The sequence below is a fragment of the Sinocyclocheilus anshuiensis genome, unplaced genomic scaffold, assembly GCF_001515605.1.
Source record: "Sinocyclocheilus anshuiensis isolate Anshui unplaced genomic scaffold, SAMN03320099.WGS_v1.1 scaffold166, whole genome shotgun sequence".
Taxonomy (NCBI): domain Eukaryota; kingdom Metazoa; phylum Chordata; class Actinopteri; order Cypriniformes; family Cyprinidae; genus Sinocyclocheilus; species Sinocyclocheilus anshuiensis.
The window spans coordinates 847,361-867,909 of record NW_015546050.1 but is presented as its reverse complement, the minus strand read 5'-3'; the positions used below and the strand labels follow the sequence as shown (position 1 = coordinate 867,909).

General features: G+C 37.8%; 3 protein-coding genes across 3 annotated transcripts in view; 2 read left to right on the top strand and 1 right to left on the bottom strand.

The window, feature by feature from the left end:
• Positions 1-7,195, top strand: part of LOC107699153 (calcineurin subunit B type 1) — a 24,419-nt gene extending 17,224 nt beyond the window's left edge. The window contains exons 3-6 of the mRNA XM_016500338.1: positions 2,043-2,219; positions 4,737-4,796; positions 4,880-5,064; positions 5,589-7,195. Coding sequence (XP_016355824.1) covers positions 2,043-2,219; positions 4,737-4,796; positions 4,880-5,064; positions 5,589-5,636 — 470 coding nt within the window. The 3' untranslated portion in view covers positions 5,637-7,195. The remainder of the gene's footprint in view (positions 1-2,042; positions 2,220-4,736; positions 4,797-4,879; positions 5,065-5,588) is intronic.
• Positions 7,196-7,223: 28 nt separating this feature from the next.
• Positions 7,224-12,627, bottom strand: LOC107699152 (RNA-binding protein PNO1-like). Its single transcript, XM_016500337.1, has 6 exons — positions 12,337-12,627; positions 10,879-11,028; positions 10,694-10,777; positions 8,148-8,208; positions 7,954-8,071; positions 7,224-7,455 (listed from the first exon to the last, which is right to left on the bottom strand). Exons 1-6 carry the CDS (start codon positions 12,532-12,534, stop codon positions 7,314-7,316), a joined length of 753 nt encoding a protein of 250 aa, XP_016355823.1. The 5' UTR covers positions 12,535-12,627; the 3' UTR covers positions 7,224-7,313.
• A 62-nt stretch (positions 12,628-12,689) lies between these two features.
• Positions 12,690-20,225, top strand: dnaaf10 (dynein axonemal assembly factor 10). The gene is made up of 8 exons (XM_016500336.1): positions 12,690-13,122; positions 13,578-13,678; positions 13,749-13,879; positions 14,275-14,376; positions 15,052-15,167; positions 18,267-18,401; positions 19,708-19,805; positions 19,896-20,225. Exons 1-8 carry the CDS (start codon positions 12,937-12,939, stop codon positions 20,101-20,103), a joined length of 1,077 nt encoding a protein of 358 aa, XP_016355822.1. The 5' UTR covers positions 12,690-12,936; the 3' UTR covers positions 20,104-20,225.
• Positions 20,226-20,549: the final 324 nt, after the last annotated feature.

Here is a 20,549-nt window from a genome sequence, read left to right as displayed (position 1 = left end):
GCCATAAACTCACAATTGTGAGTTTATATCTTACAATTCTGAGAACAGAAGTCAGAATTGCGAGAAAAAGGTCAGAATTGCGAGGGACAAAAATCTGAATTGTGAGATACAAACTCACAATTGCGAGAAAAATGTCAGAATCACAATTCTCGCAATTGCAAGTTTATATCACGCGATTCTGACTTTATTTCTCTAAATACGTTTATTTTCTGCTAAATGTAAATGTATTTCTCACAATTCTCAAAATTGTAAAAAATAAACTCGCAATTGCGAGGAAAAGTCACAATTGTAAGATAAAATGTTGCAGTTACCTTGTTGTGACAACAGGCTTCCATAGTCTCATATTCCAGTTGTGTGTAATATTTTGAATGTTAATGCCTTGTGTGATTTTCCCCCATCATCAGTTTTGCTTTCAGTACGCAGTACAGCTAAAGGCAAATGTGCTCTCTCACATCAGACGCTCAGTGAAGGTCATTGTACTACTGGATCGATAGTTGGACCTCCTGCGATTGTCATGCTTTTAACAGAGTCCTCACGATCATCTCAGCGGTTCTAATCGCGTTAATTACAATTGCGCTAATGCTGATGATTCATCATCGTCACTGATCTGAGCGCGGGGTTGATGGATGTGCACATATTAGTGTTATTAGCTCTGTTGTTCAGATATCATGTTCTTTATGATCCACACACCTGTAGCTGACTGTTAAACTAGAATAACTAATTTAAACAGGCGATCCTTCAGAAGTCATTCTAATATGTGACCCTGGACCACAAAACCAGTCATAAGGGTAAATTTTTCGAAATTGAGTTTTATACATCGTCTGAAAGCTGAATAGATAAGCTTTCCATTGATGTATGGTTTGTTAGGATCGGACAATATTTGGTCGAGATACAACTATTTGAAAATCTGGAATCTGAGGGTGCAAAAAAATCGAAATATTGAGAAAATCATCTTTAAAGTTGTCCAAATTAAGTTCTTAGCAATGCATATTACTAATCAAAAATTAAGTTTTGATATATTTACGGTAGGAAATTTACTAAATATCTTCATGGAACATGATCTTTACTTAATATCCTAATGATTTTTGGCATAAAAGAAAAATCTATAATTTTGACCCATACAGTGTATTGTTGGCTATTGCTACAAATATATCCCAGCGACTTAAGACTGCTTTTGTGCTGCAGGGTCACATATGCTGATTTGCTGCTTTTATTTTTGTAAATTAAATTATAAAACCCTTTACTGTTGCTTATGATCAATTGAACGTGTTTTTGCTGAATGAAAGTATTTGTTTGAATGGTAGTATATCACAGTTTCCACAAAAATACTGATAATAATCAGAAATGTTTCTTGAGCAGCAAATCAGCATATTATTATGCTTTCTGAAGGATCACGTGACACAGAAGACTGGAGTAATGATGCTGAAAATTCAGATTCAATTCAAATTTTAACATATATTCACATAGAAAACAGCTATTTTAAATTGTAATAATATTTCACAATATTAATGCTTTTACTGTATTTTTGATTAAATAAATGCAGCCTTGGTGACTTATTTTAAAAGCAATAAAAATCGCAATTATTCCAAACTTTTGAGCGGCAGTGTAAAAAACTACAAATATGTTGATGTTTTCGAGTTTGCAGTGGTGTAAAGAGCTCACTGAAGGGTCATGTGACTGAATCTGAATGAGCTTACAGTTAGATATTCAAAGCTCAGCAGTGGTATTAAGCAGTGAGGTGGGATCCGCATGGCTCTTCGGTACGGTGTGATGGGCAAACCTCTGTGTGTGTGGTGACCCGCGCGAGGCCAGAGGCAGCCAAGGATCCCGTCACGGGATGTGAGTGTGGCACGCTTCATTCATTTGTCTGCGTTTGACAGTGTTTGTAGTGTTGTTTGGCTGAAGCAGACAGTGGCTGGATTGGGTGGATCTGTGCTCAGACAGACGGGTGAGCGTTGGTTACGTGTGCTGGAGTGTTTGCTAATGTTGTCCATTTCTGTGTTTATTGTGTGTGTCTGGCGCTTTCTCTCGGTCCACGCCAGTCGATGCTGATGAGATTAAAAGGCTGGGAAAGAGGTTTAAGAAACTCGACCTAGATAACTCTGGATCCCTCAGCGTGGAGGAGTTCATGTCCTTGCCCGAGTTACAGCAGAATCCACTGGTGCAGAGAGTCATCGAGATATTCGACACGGACGGCAACGGAGAGGTGGACTTCAAAGGTGAGGCATGCGAGAAAACATTTAGCTGCACAAGAAACCAAACGCATTGTTTATTTGAGCGTGGAAATCTTACTTTAAATGCATCTCATGAAAACATGTGCAGGTCACATTTCACCCCAGAATCATCATTATTCTGTGACCGTAAATGTATATTTTATACATATTTTATAAATTTTATATGATTTATTTTTATATTTATATTTAGGTATATTTTAGGACTATGATTTTTTTTTTGTTTTTTGCATTGTGACATTATTTTCTTGACAAGCACATTTGATCTATTTTACATGCATACATTCTCAAAGGTGATTCTCATTAGTACAAAAAAATATATACAACTTAAATTTAAATCTAAACCAGCATAAAGGCAGTACAACAAAAAATATCATGACATATTAAATTTAATAATTATTTGTATTTAATTTTTGTAAAGGGAATGAGAGTTTTTGCATTAAAATAAGAATTGGGAATATGGGGGGCTATTATTTTTTTATTTTATATTGTCATGAAATGTAATGCTGTGATGCAAACAGACTAAATTTTAATGTTTCTTAAAATAGGCTCAGTTTTTGATTTGTAATATATAATTTTTGATTGTTAGGTGAAATGGGGCCTACACATGTTGATGGGTTTAGTGAAATGCATGTATGATGCCATGTAATGATTTGAATGCATTGCACAATGAATATAAGAATTTGTCTTTATTGAATGTTTTCTCTGAGAGCACTGCATGCAAACACACATCGTGTGTGCATGAACTCAAGCTTGCAGCTGTGAAATACTTCAACAAATGAGCTTAAAGTAGCTCAGACCGGTTGCATCACATCGTGAAAAGAAGCCCTTTGTGTCGTTTGTCAAGAACATTCACATTCTCTCACACCGATTCTGTCTTGATTTAAAGATCTCTATTTCTTCAGAAGGGTGATTATAGTTAACTAAAACCATTAAAAAATGTTTTCATTACCTGTCCTTTTCGATGCAAAAGGAGGAGGGTTTGGCGTTGGGCTAGCAACCCGTCCCCATAAAAAACAAATTCGCAATGGAAACGACGAGACAAAATACATTGATTGAAACTGCACGCAGGACCTTGGGTCCTCAGTACCTAGATCCTAAATATGAAGGTGTCGGGCCAAACCCATCATGGAGTCCAATGATGCCTGATGATGGATATGAGGTTTACTGTAAAGAAGATCACCCGAATAAGAACATGGAACGTACATGCGCTATATCACAAAGCAGTCGGCTAAATCAGCTATATAAGGAATTTGAGCAACATTGATTGGACCTGCAGCGGGGCATCAGTGAAGTGCGATGGACAGGGAATGGTGAAATGACAAGCGATGGGAAAAAGATCCTTTACTCCTGCAATGACAGCAAACACGTCCGTGGGGTTGGACTGGCCCTCGGAAAACAAGCGATACGTGCCCTAGTTGGGTGGAACCATGGACTGTATAAAAACATGGACGTAGTGTCCGTGATGTCACCCGTAGGTTTCTGAAGAGCATTTTTGAAGCCTAAAGTAGGCGGAGCCGGCCGTCGCCATCTTGGCAGAGCGTCACTCCCGGATAATCAAAAATGGGCAAAGAGGCGGGACGTGGGTGGAGCAGGTTGCTGAAACCACGCCCATCTAGCTCGACGGTGCTGACAGCAGCGGCAATCCACCTGTCACTCAAGTGGCCACGCCCTTAATTATGCAGAAATGTAAGGCTTAATATAATTTAAACGGATACGTTATAAAAAAATTCACCCCCCTCACAGTAGTTATGATGGGCAAAATTAGCTATATAGACCAAAAACACTTTTTGTACCAGGCTATAAACATATTTTTTTCTGCTGTAAAGTTGGGCGTTTTAGCATGGGGAGTCTATGGTACTGACTCCCTTTTGGAGCCAGCCTCTAGCGGCCAGTCGATGAATTGCAGTTTTAGTCACTTCCGTGTTGGTTTCAAAAAGAAACTGGAAGGTTGCCGCTTGGGTGGAACCCAGTTAGCGATCGGATCATCACAGCCTGCTTTGCATCGGCCCATATACAAACAACAGTCGTTCAGGTTTATGCACCAACTGAGGAAGATCACGCTGAAAAGGATGAGCTCTACGATGTGCTACTGACTCTAGACAAAGTACCGAGACATGACCTCGAAATCGTTATTGAGGACATGAACACTCAGTTCAGCCATGACCACCAGGGTTTGGAAGAAACCATTGACCTTTGGCATCCTCAAAACGACAGTTGGGCACAGTTAATGTCGTTATGCATATATAACAACCTCAAACCTTACACACTGTTGCCGATGGGTGGCTGGACACATTATGCGGTTGGAAAGCATTTCAACTAGTTACCATAACATTTCTCATTTTAATTCAGGTTAACTTTTTAACTAGAACTAAAGCTAAAATAAAAATTAATAAAAGCTTATATGGACATAAAAATGACAAAAACAATAATGTTACTAAAACTTTCAAATGAAAATGTGTGCTTGAGTTATTGGGTTAATGATCAGTTGTTTTGTGTGTGTAGAGTTCATAGAGGGCGTCTCTCAGTTCAGTGTGAAGGGTGATAAGGAGCAGAAACTGCGCTGTGAGTACAACACACTTCACCTCTGATCTCACATCACACAGCATTCGACTCTTAGTCAACATTCACTGTTTTCCTGGATCCAGTCGCTTTTAGGATCTATGACATGGACAAGGACGGCTACATTTCCAACGGAGAGCTGTTCCAGGTGCTGAAGATGATGGTGGGCAACAATCTGAAGGACACTCAGCTGCAGCAGATAGTAGACAAGACCATCGTCAACGCAGACAAGGACGGCGATGGGAGAATATCCTTCGAGGAGTTCTGTGCTGTAAGTCTGGCTGCCAGTCAGATGTGTGTATATAGAGTGGGTACGGAAAGTATTCAGACCCCCTTAAATTTGCAATATAACAAAGAGTGAAAAATTGAAGGGGGTCTGAATACTTTCCGTACCCACTGTATATATATATATTTACACATCTGAAGTTTTTTCAAATAACTTTATTAAATTACATAAAATTATAGAGCACTATAAAAGCATTTTTTTCCCCTCATGAAAGAATATTTTTATATTTCCACAAAACTATGAAGCGGCACAACATTAATAATCATCAGAAATGTTTATTATATTAGTTTTTGTTTTTTTTTGTTCAAATCAATCTATTATTATTTTGACTGGAAATTAAATTATAGGTGCACTCAGTATTTTTTCCCTCATTAAAATGGTTTAAAAGCATACCAATTCACACGAGATGGCGACTCCAGTCGTATGAATAGCCTAATAAAAGCTGTTATATTCTATGTAGAGATTTTCACAGGTTAATGTATTCGTGGTTTTCTTGTTTCCGTCCGCAGGTTGTCGGCGGTCTGGATATACACAAGAAGATGGTGGTGGATGTGTGAGCGAGTCCATCTCCAGCAGATCCGCTTTCCTCTCTGACGACCTGCTCAAGATATCCAGCAAATGCTCTGTGTGTTTCAATGGAAGTATTTAAGCCACTTTTGTCAAATAGAAGCCTGCGTGTAAGTGTTACTGAACTCCAGTCTGCTCGATAACCTGGTGTAGCACTTTATGGGCTTATGGATACTGAAAGAGCATCTCGGTTCAAGAGGAAAGAGCATCGGCTTGTCCATATTTATTTCGGTTTTTAATGCTTCTTTTTTAATATTTATTTTCTGTCTTTTTTTCCAAATATTAAGTATGATATAATAAGTATACGTAGGGTATGATGTGCCAAGCAGAACAATGTTGTTGGCAGTGTTGGCTTTCTTCTGTTACACTTTGTGATATACATTATTTCTAGCATTTAATCATGTTCAATAACTGTTTTTGTATCAATCGTGATATAATGTTTATATTGTTGGAACGGTGTTTGGTGTTGAGACAGTCCAGTAGTTACCAAGATAAAAATGATTTGGTTTACTTCTCTAACACAAATCTCTCTTTCTGAATGACAATCGCAGATGAATCCGCACACGGCGATCACAAAATCTATTTGGACACTAAAGTCACACTTACAATGTCTGAATGTCTCATCTGTGAGAAGATGCTGCAGGATCTCAGAACGTCACTCTTTTATAAACTAATGTTGCTCAGTGACTTTTAAACGAACATATAACAACTCGAGTCTTCACTTTTGAAGCCTGTATTTGTTCAGTGGTTTTGCTTGTGCATCTATCTTTCAGTGGAAAGACCCTTGCTTTGATAGTTCATCTAGCGTGGCTGAAGTGTCCGAAGCGCTTTGTGAGCGCCGTGTGTCTGATCATCTCGAATACATGGATTATTTTCACGTCTATCTTTTGTAATGGCAGCAGGAGATCCGTGTGCTTTGATAAATGTATAAATAAATACACATGAGCGTTAAAGCATCTAAACGCTTGTAAAGATGGGTATAATCAAGTATAATCGTTTCAACAAGACTAGTGCTTCAAATCAAAAACTCTGAATGTTTACATGCATGACAGGAGCAGCGTCACTGGATTCATCTCTGAGCTCAGCATGAGACGGCAGTAATATTGACACATATGATGCTTCTGCTGTGCTCGCTTTAACTAGTTCCTTCCTGCATGTTTAGTTTCATCTATTCCACTGGTTTACACTTAAGCTGTGAGATTTATAACCGTTATCAAAAGAAGCATGAAATGCATTACGCAAGTTGCCAAATTAGAATCAGACCGATGTATATTCTTTTCAGATTCACGCCAACATTCAGTCAAAGCAGATTCAGCTCACATCATTTGCCCTTTTGTTTTGTAAATACAGATCTAGCAAGTTATTCATGCTTTAAGAAAATGTTTTTTTTCCTGCAGCTTTTGGTGAACAAAATAGTGTCTCACGCATATGAAGGCACATGAAGCTCGTCAGTTATGGGATGTCTATTCTGCATGCTGCATCAAATCAACTATTATGGGATATATGGACTACTTGATTCTGTAAGAAACAATAAACATGTAAAACTTGACATGATTTATTGGCTCCACACACGCGTCTGATTTCCATTAACGAAGTGTTTATTATCTGAAGCGCCACTGCTTGAGGAATCGGCCGTCCACCGGTGCTCACATCAGTCACCATATCATTCATACACATATACAAGCCAATATGGCACTAATAATGTAAATCATTATTTCTGCATCAGTCCATGAGCTGTGTGTTAAAACCTCTCGGCTGCGCGGCTCGCCACCGCCCGAATGTTGCCATACACCTTTGATGGAGGACTTCCTGTGAAGGTTACATTAAGCAGAAATATTTCCTTTTATTATGATTCTTTTTTTCCATTCAGATGCAAACATTAGGCATTAAACTTATGTATAGGTAAACATTTATATATATATATATATATATATATATATATATATATAGTATATATATAAAAAAAATTAAATATGACACTTTCTCAATTTATGGCCAATAATACATTGTGAATATTCACCATATGCCCAGCCCAAATTAAATAAGACATTTTACATTTCTACTGGGAATTCATGAAATTCATCAAAAAAGATTGAAAAGTTTTCTCCACACACGCGGTTATGTATTTTGAGACTCACGTGTCTGCGAGCACAATCCTGGTTTTTCGGCTCGCCACCGCCCGAATGTTGCCATACACCTTTGATGGAGGACTTCCTGTGAAGGTTACATTAAGCAGAAATATTTCCTTTTATTATGATTCTTTTTTTCCATTCAGATGCAAACATTAGGCATTACATTTTCACTAACCGAGAATGAGGTTGCAGATTGCCGTTCGTGCCATTTTGATATTCTGGAAAGATCCCAAAATATGAACCTTCCTGTATAGAAAGAAAGAAGCAGCTGTGATCTCCCTTCAGAGGTTTAACTGCAAACACACGCACAGAGAAATCAGCGGCTGGACAAAACTCACTCTAGTGAAGTGGCTCAGGTTAAAGACTCACCGTCTGTGACATCAAACGTTTCCAGAAACAGTTCATCTAATCTGATCAGAGCCAGAGCATCCTGTGGAGTGACATATGATACACACGTAATGATATTACTGCACAATCCCTGAATAACAAGACCATTTAATAATAATACAATACTGAAAGAAAGAGCTGGGTGATATACCAAAAAAAAAAAAGAATTAAAAATATGTTTTAGCTTTTTGATGACTGTCAATATATATCTTACCATTTATGCACACTAATTTATAAAAGTTTGGGATTAGTTTTTTTGGGGGGGAATACTTTTATTCATCAGAGACACATTAAAATGATTAAAAGTGGCATTACAGACATTTATAATGTTACAAAAGATTTCTATTTCAAATAAATGCTGTTCTTTTGAACTTTATGTTCATCAAAGAATCCTGAAAAATAAAACGCATCACGGTTTCCACAGAAATATTGGGCAGCACACCAGTTTTCAACATTGATAATAATCAGAAATGTTTCTTGAGCAGCAAATCAGCATATTAGAATGATTTCTGAAGATCATGTGACACTGAAGACTGGAGTAATGATGCTGAAAATACAGCTTTGATCACAGCAATAAATTACATTTTACAATATATTCACATTAGTGCTGTCAAAATTAGCGCATTAAAGCTTCCTGTATAGGAAGGTGATGGCATTAAGGCAATTAATTTTTTCAGTTTAACGCGACAAAAACAACCTAATAACCAGCTGCTGTGATGTCTGTTCATCAAAGAACTAAAGAAAAAAAAAAGAAAGAGGAAATCAATAACTTTTCTAGCTTTAAGGATTCATCTTTATTTAAATTAGAATTTAGTTTGATAACTTCATTCAATTTCTGTATATTTCCTACTTGCTGAAGGGCACAGGTAAATATGACATCTATTATAATGGGTTTATGTGGAGATTGTTTTAAATTCACTTAAATTAGTTGTTATTTTTTAAAGTCTACTAAATGTTCAGATTGATAGCTCTCAATTATACTGTAATGTTTTTATGCATATATTGTTTAATGGCTATAGTCAATGGTTAAATATTAAGAAAAAGAAAACAATTTCCTAGAGACATCAGTAAGTGCTGGTATCAGTAGCTGGGTTTCCATCACCCTGCTTTTATGCGCATTTTGAAGTATCGCATCAGAATCGAGAGATGGAAATGCTGAATTTCGAATAAAAATGCCTTAATTCGCAAAAAAGTTTTTACGCTCGCTTGAGGTGGATTTTGACTTGTGCGAAAAAGGTTTAATGCAAATAATGGGAGATGGAAATGCATTTTGCGAATAAATTCCTCCAAGCGCATCAAAAAAAGTCACGTGGCTTTGCGCTATGGGACGTCATAACCTGACTAACCAGCTGAACGCTGAATTTCGAATAAAAATGCCTTAATTCGCAAAAAAGTTTTTACGCTCGCTTGAGGTGGATTTTGACTTGTGCGAAAAAGGTTTAATGCAAATAATGGGAGATGGAAATGCATTTTGCGAATAAATTCCTCCAAGCGCATCAAAAAAAGTCACGTGGCTTTGCGCTATGGGACGTCATAACCTGACTAACCAGCGAACAGCAGCATCCACCTCCAAAAGCAATGACCGCATTCATTGCGTTTCGTCTGCTCGCTCTGAGGCGCAAGTAATTTATTATATATGAAAATTACTATATTTTCATATAAATATAATATCCTTTTCTTAGTGATTTATACTGCCAGTTTATTAGGAAGTGACGATTTTGTTCTCTTTGACTTGTTGGATGGAAACGATGCTTGTTCGCAAATGTTTTATGCGATATTCCAGTTTTGCGCACAAGTTAAATTCGCAACTTTGGATGGAAACCCGGCTAGTGATACTCTCCTTCTGTCATAAATATTGTCTTTATGTTGGTTCTACATTAATTTGAAGATTGAATGTGAAATTATTGCAATATAAAAGTATATTTAAAAACTTTAATGTTAGGTGGGATTAATCGCGATTAATTTCAGGAAAAAATATGCGATTAATTAAATTTTTTTTAATCGATTGACAGCACTAATTCACATAGAAAACAGCTATTTTAAATTGTAATATTTCACAATTTTTACTGTATTTCTGATCAAATAAATGCAGCCCTGTTGAGCTTTTGAATGGTAATGTATTTGCACTGAAATGGCTTAAAGAATGTATTTTTACCAACCAGAGGAATCAATGAATAATTAGAGTAACCATCATCTAAATCTAACTTTGTAAAACATTTCTGAGTGATGAGAAACAAACTGATTAAGCGTTTACAACTGATTTGTTAAAGTGACAGTAAGAACTGATCACAGAATCAAACTTAACAATAATTCTGCAACTAAGAATTAAATCAGAGCTTTTACAACATCTCTGTCTTAATGCTTTCATACTCGCAAGCATTTTGAAACCACATCTAGTGACAGGATCTTCTGTCCTAATAAACTGGCATAAAAATATACCTACGCATATACAAAAACATCAATATGATTATGAACACTCAATAGATCACCCAGTCGTACTGAACAGAAATAACCTCAGTCACACTCACCTCCACCTGAAAGCCTAAAACAAAGGCCTTCACAAAGTCAGCAGCTCTGGTCAGAGCACCGATGTCACTCGTTTCTCTGCACGTCTGCAAAACAACAGCACTTCATTTGCTAGAAATGATCTGACACTACTTGAGATGATCACTTTCCACTAATTAAATGGCCTATAATGATTGCCAACACTTACTTTAATCTCCACGTTCCTGGTTTTGAGATTGAATCGCACTTGGAGCTGCAGATGTTCCACGATGGGGGTGAAAATCCTCATCCAGTTTTCTTTCAGAGGACTGTAACGGTGAGCGGGAACAGGCACCTTCCGCATCTCAACTGCGCCTCCCTGAAACAAACAACACAACACCACTTTCATTTCTGAGCTTCACTGCATTTAACGGCCAGTAAACATCAGTAAACATCAGACAGGAAAGCAAGAACAGAGAGAGAGAGACTCAGTGTGGGCTTAGATATAACCCTTTTGGTCCATTTTGACCTGGAAGAGATGCATATACATTTTTAAAAACAGCATAGTTTATAGTAAGGGAATGAAACTTTGCAAGCGTCTTAACACCCTCGAAAAAACACTCTATTACAATTATTTTTAAAGCGATATAGATATGTTGTTTTGTTAGAAATAAATGTAATTTTCAAACATTTTGACTGTTAATACTGGTAATTATATGTTCTTATAAATTTAATACAACAATATTCGATTTATCATCTACACACACACACACACATACATATTGCATCACTTTTTGATGTGTGATGTGGATGAGTAATTTTATATTTAAAAAAAAAAATCACAATTTCTTGATCCAAAAGAGATAAATGCAATAAAAACATGGCAATAACATACTAAACTTTGAACTTTTTTCACGTTCCCTCATTAATGAGAAGTTGCTGATCAGATACAATGTGTCTTTAGTTGAAAAATGTTAAGTTATGACTGTTTTATGAAGCAACGCTTCCCCCAAATCGTACAGCGGTTCTGAATGCATTATGAAGGTTAAAGGGGTCATATGATGCGATTTAAATTTTTTCTTTCTCTTTGAAGTGTTACAAGCTCTTCGTGCATAAAGAAGATCTGTAAAGTTGCAAAGACTAAAGTCTCAAATCCAAAGAGATATTCTTTATAAAAGTTAAGAATCAACCACACCTACCTAAAACGGCTCGTTCTAACACGCCCCCACATGTCTACATCACTATGTGGGAAGATTTTTCCGTCACACGCTTGAGGTATTCGGCCAATCACAACGCACTGGATAGCTGGCCAATCAGAGCAGACCTCGCTTTTCAGAACGATGAGCTTTGTAAAAATCGACGCGTTTCAGAAAGGCGGGGCATAGAGGAGAAAACAGTATGTACAGTATGTGGAAAATAATGTGTTTTTTGAACCTTAAACCGCATAAACACATTTCATTACACCAAATACACCAAATACTGTTCTTTTTAGCAACATCTTATGACCCCTTTAAAGGGTGAGTGTTTGACTCGAGAACCGATTCAAACTGACTTGTGAAAGAATCGTTTCGAACCGGTTCGAACACTTCATTAAAAAGATCCGACTCAAAAGAAGTTTATATATATGAAATATAATATTCCACACATAAGATCCTACTGTACACAGAGCGCTGGACAGGAGCAGTACCGTGAGCTGGGCTCCTGATAAAGCCGGGAACTGCGGTCTCTTGGCCGCTACGGTCTCCTCGGGCTGCATGTCCACTTCAGCCGCGTCCCGCTTCCGTTTGTGACTCTTCTTTGATCTGACTTTCTCAAACGCGTCCGCGTTTCCCTCACAGTCCATAGTAGCGCTCACCTCCGCCGGCGTGTTTGATACCGACTCCATCGTGAAAACAGCTTTTAGACACTACAGTTCAGCAGCGATGTTTACCACGAACATGTGGCTTCTGCCATGTTACAGACAGAAAGGACCTTATTGCTGCCCAACCAGTGCCAAGTGCTACTACTTATTAAATGAATAATGTGTTTCCATGTTAGCTGCCAAAGTGATTTTAACTTAATTAATCTTTCTTAAAAATATTAAATTAACTTATATCATAATCTATCCGCATGGTAAAGATTTGCCGTTGATTTTGGTCAGGCTAGGAGTAAGGCAGCTATGTGTTGTGGGCGGGTCCTTATCGCAATAGGAAACACACACACGCGCACCACTGCTGAAATCTCTCCTGTTTTCCGCTCAAACTGACCGGTTTCTGCTCTTTAATTGAAGGTTAAAGGTTAAAGCAGCATGTCATCAGCGCTCGAAAAGCCGCAGATCATCGCGCACATCCAGAAGAGTCTGAACTACACGGTGTTTGACAGCAGATGGGTTCCCTGCAGCGCCAAGTTTGTTTGTATGGGAAACTTCGCCCGAGGAACCGGAGTCGTGCAGATCTATGAGGTCCAGCACGGGGAGCTGCAGCTGGTCAAAGAGGTGCGATTCATTTAGCTGGACATGTGCAGACTGAGCCACGTTTACTAGCAACGGCAGATTAGTCTCTTTCTAGAAAACTCCTGACGCCCGGTTGTCATGGCAACAGCGACGCGGTTTGTTTACATGGGCCTCGCTCTGATAAACAATCAACGATTTCTGAAATCGCTTTTTAAATGTGGTTATGAAGAACCCGTTCAGAAACACATAAAATAACATTTCTTAAAGTTTTACTAATCAGTTCTAACTTTTATCTGACTTGGGGGCTGTTTTTGACAGCAAAAAAACACAATTATTAACCTTATTTTATTTATTTATGTATTTATTTGACAATTCTTAGCAGTTGTTATGTGCGAATAGTCTTATCTTGAATCTAATATTAATTAAAACTACTTCCTTATTTGTTTATTAATGTTTTTGTAAATGCTATGAACATGCTTTGTTGTCCTTTATTCCAGATAGAGAAAGCCAAGCCGATCAAGTGTGGGACGTTTGGAGCCACATCTCTCCAGCAGAGGCATCTGGCCACGGGGGACTTTGACGGCAGTCTTAATGTTTGGTAGGATAACGTTTGGTTGTTTTTGTGCGTATTTCAGGCCGCAGTCTGAGATCGAAGCCTTGCTTTGCAGGAATCTGGAGGTGCCGGAGAGCCCGGTGTACTCGGTGAAAGCTCACAAGGAGATCATCAACAGCGTTGATGGAGTGGGCGGATTGGGCATCGGTGACGGGGCCCCTGAGATCGTCACCGGGAGCAGAGACGGTGACTAGACTTACTTTACAAATCACATTTGAAAGCAGGGCCACTTTTGATCACGCATACATGGACAATGTACTTAGTTTTGCTAGGAATTGCCTCTGAAAATGTTTGTTCTCAACATTTTGTTATTATTTGTTTCTTTCTATGGTGCTTTATACTGTACAGATTGTTTCCAAGCAGCTGAGGAAAGACAATAGTGTCGTTATTCAGCTCCAGTCAGTTCAGTGTTGATTCAGTTCAATAACTGTGGAAAGATCGCTTAATATGAAACTAATTCATTTCAGCTATAAGCAGCTCTACAGGAGACAGTAATGTCATCATCCAGCTCAGTTCAAGCTGTGTTTGTTCCCATCTGATAATGTCATTTGATAATCATGTGTGTGTGGTTTTATTAACAGGCACAGTCAAGGTGTGGGACTCCAGGCAGAAAGACACGCCTGTGGTGAACATGGAGCCCGTGGAGGGAGAAACCAAGAGAGACTGCTGGACCGTTGCTTTTGGTGGGTGTTTGTGTGACTCATATTGTAGGGTTCCCATTCAAATTTAGGATTAAAAGTTTATTTTGATGTTTTACTCTCATTCTGAGTTCTCATGCTCATGCAAAACCTGAAAATATCAATGGAGCATTTCACACTGCGCTTAACCCCGGCTTCTTACCTTTTATAGTCTGAAAAACACAGCAAATATGCAAATAAGAACATTAACCAGGTGTTTAGGAATGTACAGGATGTATTGTTAACCCTGGGTAAATTGTGAGCGGTGCGAAACATGAAGCAAGATAACCCTGGATTAAGTTTACTCGAGGTTTAGAGTGACCCAGGGTTAACTACTTCAAGTATGAAAAGCCCTACTGTATTGTAAAATGGTCATTTCCAGGCCTGGAAACAGCATGGAAAATAATACAATTCTAAAACATCGGCATTTAATGCCCTTTGTCGATGCATACCTCTATAAATATGATTTGAAAAAAATCAGTCACAGACCACTGGGAAGTCAGAAGGAGCAGAACCCGGCTCATAAACTCACACTGGAATGTGTTCAGAAGTTTAAGGCCCTTATTTACTTCAAGGGAAATCGAAGAATGTCATTTCAAACAAGATCTGTCTGTCTGTGGTTAAAGTTAGAAATACAAGCACAGAAAAAGCTAATTGCAGCGTGCCGTGTTTCATCTCCAGGTCACGCTTTCAATGACCAGGACCGCTGTGTGTGTGCTGGATACGACAACGGTGACATCAAGTTATTTGATCTCAGAAATATGGCTCTACGATGGGAGACAAACATCAAAAACGGGGTAAGATATATTTAACTTGGATGTGCTTTGATTAGGGATGTAACGATTCACTCAACTCACGATGCGATACGATTGACGATTCTGATTTCACGATACAATTTTCTAACGATTTTTTTTTACAAAATGAGTTTTAAGACAAATAATAAATGAAAAGTTGTCATTTTATTATTTCTCAGACAAAATGCTGCACATTTATTTGTGAAATTGAAATATGTCAAAAAACAAAACTAAACTGAAATTTTAAAACACATCCCAAATAATATAAATAAAAGAAATCTCTTTATATAAACAAACGAAGGCTTTGTCTGTGCTCTTTCCATTTAAAATGAAAGGCAACCACTGTATTTTAATCACAATCCAAACAAAGACTCTGCATACATGCAGCATGAGCAGTTTCTGATTTAAATTAGATTGTATAATTTCATAATCTGAAGTGTAAACAGAATGCTCTGGCTTTAGCTTACGGAACACGGAGCCGCTGAGAAACAGAGTTGCTACACTCCCATAGGCTTCCATAGGAACTGAGGAATGTGGAAGTAAAGCGTGTCACGGAGCAGCCAATAGTTCCAGCGCTGAAGCCCATTCATTCAGGGTTTCTCAAGAAATTACAGCATTTTTTGACATTTTAACGCATTAGTTGACCTCTCAGAAATCTGGCCAGTAGTGTTATTTTATGAAGCGCATTATAGTTAACGTTTATCGTTAGATAATAGACAGTTATACTATAATTTCAGTTAGATAACGTGAGAAACACCTTAATAGCAACCATAACCAAATGCTAGTTGTCATATTTTAAAGGTTTTTAGTAGAGCCCGACCGATATATCGTTTTGCCGATATTATCGGCCTGTTAAATTGTTAAATGCCCTTACATATCTCTGTCACCATTATAAGTGTTTGATCACCACATTTGAGTGATCATTGCAAAAAATGTGTTTATATATATATATTCTGTTTATGTATATACTGTATTCTATATATAGTACCAGTCAAATGTTTGGACACACGAATGGGAAAGTGTCCAAACTTTTGACTGGTACTGTACTATAATATACACAAAGAATATCGGCCGATATATCGGTATCGGTATAAATATTTTTTTTACTCCCTAATATCGGTATCGGCCCCAAAAAACCCATATCGGTCAGGCTCTAGTTTTTAGTCTTTCTGCAATCTTTCTCTAACTGTAGGAGGTTGAATGAGTTTTAATGAAGACTGCCCATTCAAGGAATACAATAAAGAGTTTCGCTGAATGAAATAGGTTTTTAAACTTTTTTTTATTGCGTTAAATTCCATATTTGCTTGCCTTTTTTTAATATTCACTTATGTTGTATGCTAATCTGAATATCATAAAATAACACTGGTATGTAATTAACCTTTTTTAAATGTAACATTTAAACAAAAATCGAAACTTATAAAAATGGAGTGTTTAATAATGCCTCAATATACATTAAAAATTCCAAACCTAAAAAAAATAAGTAAGCAATTGTGACCGGCGATGCTCTTTTTAGCAGCTAGAGTAGACCTAACTACATGTAGGCTATATTTATTAAACAGCCATATGGGCATCTAGTGGTTAAATCATGGCATTACATATGAATATTATTTTTGCGGCCACCAAATGCCTCTAATTTGCCTCTTTGCACTAGAATAAAAAAAAAACTAAATACTACACTAATTGTAATATAAATAATAAACATATTAGAAAATGTTACATTTTAAATGGTTATTCATGGGTAATAATTATTGCACATATTATTTAGTACCAAAAATGTCCTCAAAATATTAACTAAATAGAACTGAACTAAAATATAGTACAATTATTTAATTGATTAAAATTTACACTTAAGGTGCTTGGTCACATTTGACTGCCAGGGAGTATGAGAGCATATTAATGCTGTCTTTATCACTCCCCAGAATAAAATGCTATTATAAAGCGTAGTCAGCGTAGTTATCAATGCACATTATGTGTTAATAATTACTAGAAAATGCAAATACAGTAAAACTGCTGTCTGTCCCGATTAAACCCATTCAAACAGATTGACAGTGCGGAGTTGTTCGGAACTATTGAGCGCATGGCGGCGAGATCAAAGCATGTCGCAACTCTGTTTCTCAGCGGCTCTGATGGAGCAGCAGCAATACAGTGTTTCCTTGGTTATCGCTGTAAACAAAGCAGCGCTGCGCTTATAAACACTACTTTCATATGCATTATATAGAGACAAGATGAAAAGAAAACACCATCTAACTAGGGGTGTGCGATATATATCGTCTGCGATAATTTCGTAATTGTTGTTTTAACGATTTGCGATTTGACATTATCGAGTATTTAACACACTCAGCAAAATATCGTCTAATTATCATCATCGATAAAATCCCAGAAAATATCGAGATATTATTTTTTGTCAATATTGCACACCCCTACCTCTTCTGAAAACAGTGAGTTCCCCTCAAGAGACGCATTCATATAAACCCCCACCAGCAGCTCTATCGCCATTCGTTTAACATCTCAAACCATTTGAATCATCACACGAGTTTCAACCGGCTGGGGGTGAATCGTTACATCCCTAGCTTGGATTTCTGCGTGTTGCTTCTTCAAAATTATTTCAGTGTACATTATTAAACACCTCCCGACACCTAATCAGTGCTGTCAAGCTGCCTGTGTAGACAGTGAGTGTTCACTAACCACAGAGCGATCAGCTGTGTGCTTAAGTACACTTCAGCTACAGCAACATCAAAAAAACCATCCGATCAATGTCATTTAGTCATTCACTCTCATCTGAAATGCATTTGCACAACATTGCCTGTGTATAAATATGGTTAAAAATAAAAGATTATTTAAATTAGGAGACCATAATTGTAACAAACTGGCTTTGATTTAACCATCAGATATTATTTAAATTTCAGATGGCCAGCGATTGTAAAGTGGCTGAGAAGCACATCAGGAATAGAAACAGGGTTTCCGCTAAGCGAAGGCGCGCAGCACGACGCAGCGGGGGCGTCTGGTGTAGAGAGCTGCTTCATTACAGTGGGAGCAATCTAGCTTTGAGAGTAGATGTAGTGTAACAGATAAAGACTTCTGTGCATTTTCTGTCTTTGGCAGGTGTGCTCTGTTGAATTTGACAGAAAAGACATCAACATGAACAAACTAGTGGCAACATCTTTAGAGGGCAAGTTTCATGTGTTTGACATGAGGACCCAGCACCCCACCAAAGGCTTCGCTTCCGTGTCTGAAAAGGTAGGCCAGACTCCGCTCAGCTTTAACAGAATGGTGTCATTAATGGAAGGGAATAGTATTTAAATGTTTGTTTTTGATTTATTTATGTGCAGAATGATAATGTCATTTGCCTTCATGCAGTTACAATAATTGGACACTGAAGATTTCAAGCTTCAAAAAATTATGGAAAAGCAGCATAAAAGTATGATATAAGATTTGTGCACTATATTAATTCTTCTGAAGCCATGTGATAACCATAAGGTTTCAAACCAATATATGATGACAGATATTTGAAACCTATAAGGAGGAATTGTCACTGAATAATGACTTAAATTTATGTCTGTTCATCACACAAAGGCTTCAGAAGACTTGGATTGTAGCGCATGAGTCACGAGGGACACTTTTATTATACCTATATAGTGCTTTTGCATACTAAATCTTTATTTTGCACATTTACTGTCAAAAAAGTTAGGGGCCGTTCACACAGAACGTGTCTTTGTGACTAAAACGCGACACACAGCGCTCAGGAGAGGTGATGTAATAATGGAAATATTTCTCTCCAGGCTCGTTTTTTAAGAAACCGGTTGTGATAATTGCTTGAAGAATTGTTACATAATTAAGGGTATCTGGACACAGCCGATATGAGTGCCTTCTCCGCCATGTTGCCATCAAATAAAACAGTTGCCATGCCAATTTGCTACTGTAAACAAAAGCTCGCAACACTCGCCCCGCCTCCGCGGTCTTCTGATTGGTCCATTGTTTTGGGGCTGACATTGATGAGAGGCGCTGCTTGTAAGAGTTGAGATTCTTTTAACTTGACACGGCGTCTTAACAACACAGCGCTCATGTGCGAGATTCTGCAAAAGATGCAAGTGCTGCAGTCATATGCGTCCTTATAAAACGAATAGTTCCGGCCCTTGATTCTGATTCTGTGTGTTGCTCGGCAACCACTTTGTTGGAAACACAACTGTTTCTGAGGAACTACATTGTTTGGTGGAAGAATACTGTTTTTATTAATATCATTACACTTTATTTGCTCTGTTTTATTTTGTGAAACGGAATAACCGTTTTATAAAAGCAATAAGCCCCGTGAAGCCGTGGTTTACAGTGAATTTATAACAGCTAAAGGGGGTTAACAACGCCGCTTAGCTGTTATAAATTCACTGTAAACCACGGCTTCTTGGGGCTTATTGCTTTAATCTAGTGCGCGTTTACATAGAAAAACAATGGAAAAGTAGCACATTGGGATGGAACGTCTTCTTTGTGAACGGCTCCTGACTCTTAAGACGCTTTTGAAAGTTTTTAGCATTTGCTTTCTGTATTTCAGGCTCACAAGTCTACAATATGGCAAGTGAGGCATTTGCCTCAAAACCGCGACATCTTCATGACAGCCGGTGGAGCCGGTAATCTGCATTTATGGAAATAGTAAGTGATTTCTTTGAGATAATATCTTTAACATCTGAAGATTATTATTCGTACCGTGCCATTTTTTGATGGATTTTTCTATTGTCACAGTGAGTATCCAGCCCAGAGGACTAAAAAGGGTGCGGATGATGTAGACATGGGCGTCGCTGGATCTGTGAACCTCCTGCAGAACGTCACTCTGTCCACACAACCCATTTCCAGTCTCGACTGGAGCCCGGACAAACAGGGTCTCTGTGTTTGCTCTTCATTTGACCAGTCTGTACGAGTCCTCATTGTGACCAAACTCAACACAGTCTGACTTAACTTGAGTTCACTTCTCTACTGTTATTCCCAAACAAACTGGAAAATCTGATGACTGTTTACATGCCACGTGTATATCTTAAGTTTATATGTGCAGTTATATTTGAGTTTGTTTTTTTTTGTTTTTTTAAGAAAATTAATTCTTTGTTAGCCTGTGTTTTTATGCACAATGTGAAGGCCTGTAATACCATGGTAAAGTTATTTTAAGACAAAAAGAATCAAATCAAAAATGCACATTTTGTCTTTGCAGTCTTTTATCAAGTTGTAATAATTTAAATGCTGTTTTTCAGGCTGATGTCACACATTCTCTTGTCTTTCCGTAATGCCCACTTCTCATAATCCAATCAATTCCCTGTCGTCCCACCTTACTTTTTTTTTTTCTTGATGAATGTCTTTTCACTGACTAAAAATATATGCCAGACAATGCCAGAATGGGTTTTGACC

What these genes read in the sequence shown, in the direction of transcription:
- LOC107699152 (XM_016500337.1), bottom strand. Translation starts at nt 12,534, where the DNA reads ATGGAGTCGGTATCAAACACGCCGGCGGAGGTGAGCGCTACTATGGAC. An exon ending in CCAGGAACGTGGAGATTAAA is followed by an intron (nt 10,778 to 10,878) that starts GTAAGTGTTGGC and finishes GTTGTTTTGCAG; the next exon opens with ACGTGCAGAGAAACGAGTGA. An exon ending in AATCTGCAACCTCATTCTCG is followed by an intron (nt 7,456 to 7,953) that starts GTTAGTGAAAAT and finishes TAACCTTCACAG; the next exon opens with GAAGTCCTCCATCAAAGGTG.
- dnaaf10 (XM_016500336.1), top strand. Translation starts at nt 12,937, where the DNA reads ATGTCATCAGCGCTCGAAAAGCCGCAGATCATCGCGCACATCCAGAAG. An exon ending in AGCTGCAGCTGGTCAAAGAG is followed by an intron (nt 13,123 to 13,577) that starts GTGCGATTCATT and finishes CCTTTATTCCAG; the next exon opens with ATAGAGAAAGCCAAGCCGAT. An exon ending in AGACAAACATCAAAAACGGG is followed by an intron (nt 15,168 to 18,266) that starts GTAAGATATATT and finishes TGTCTTTGGCAG; the next exon opens with GTGTGCTCTGTTGAATTTGA.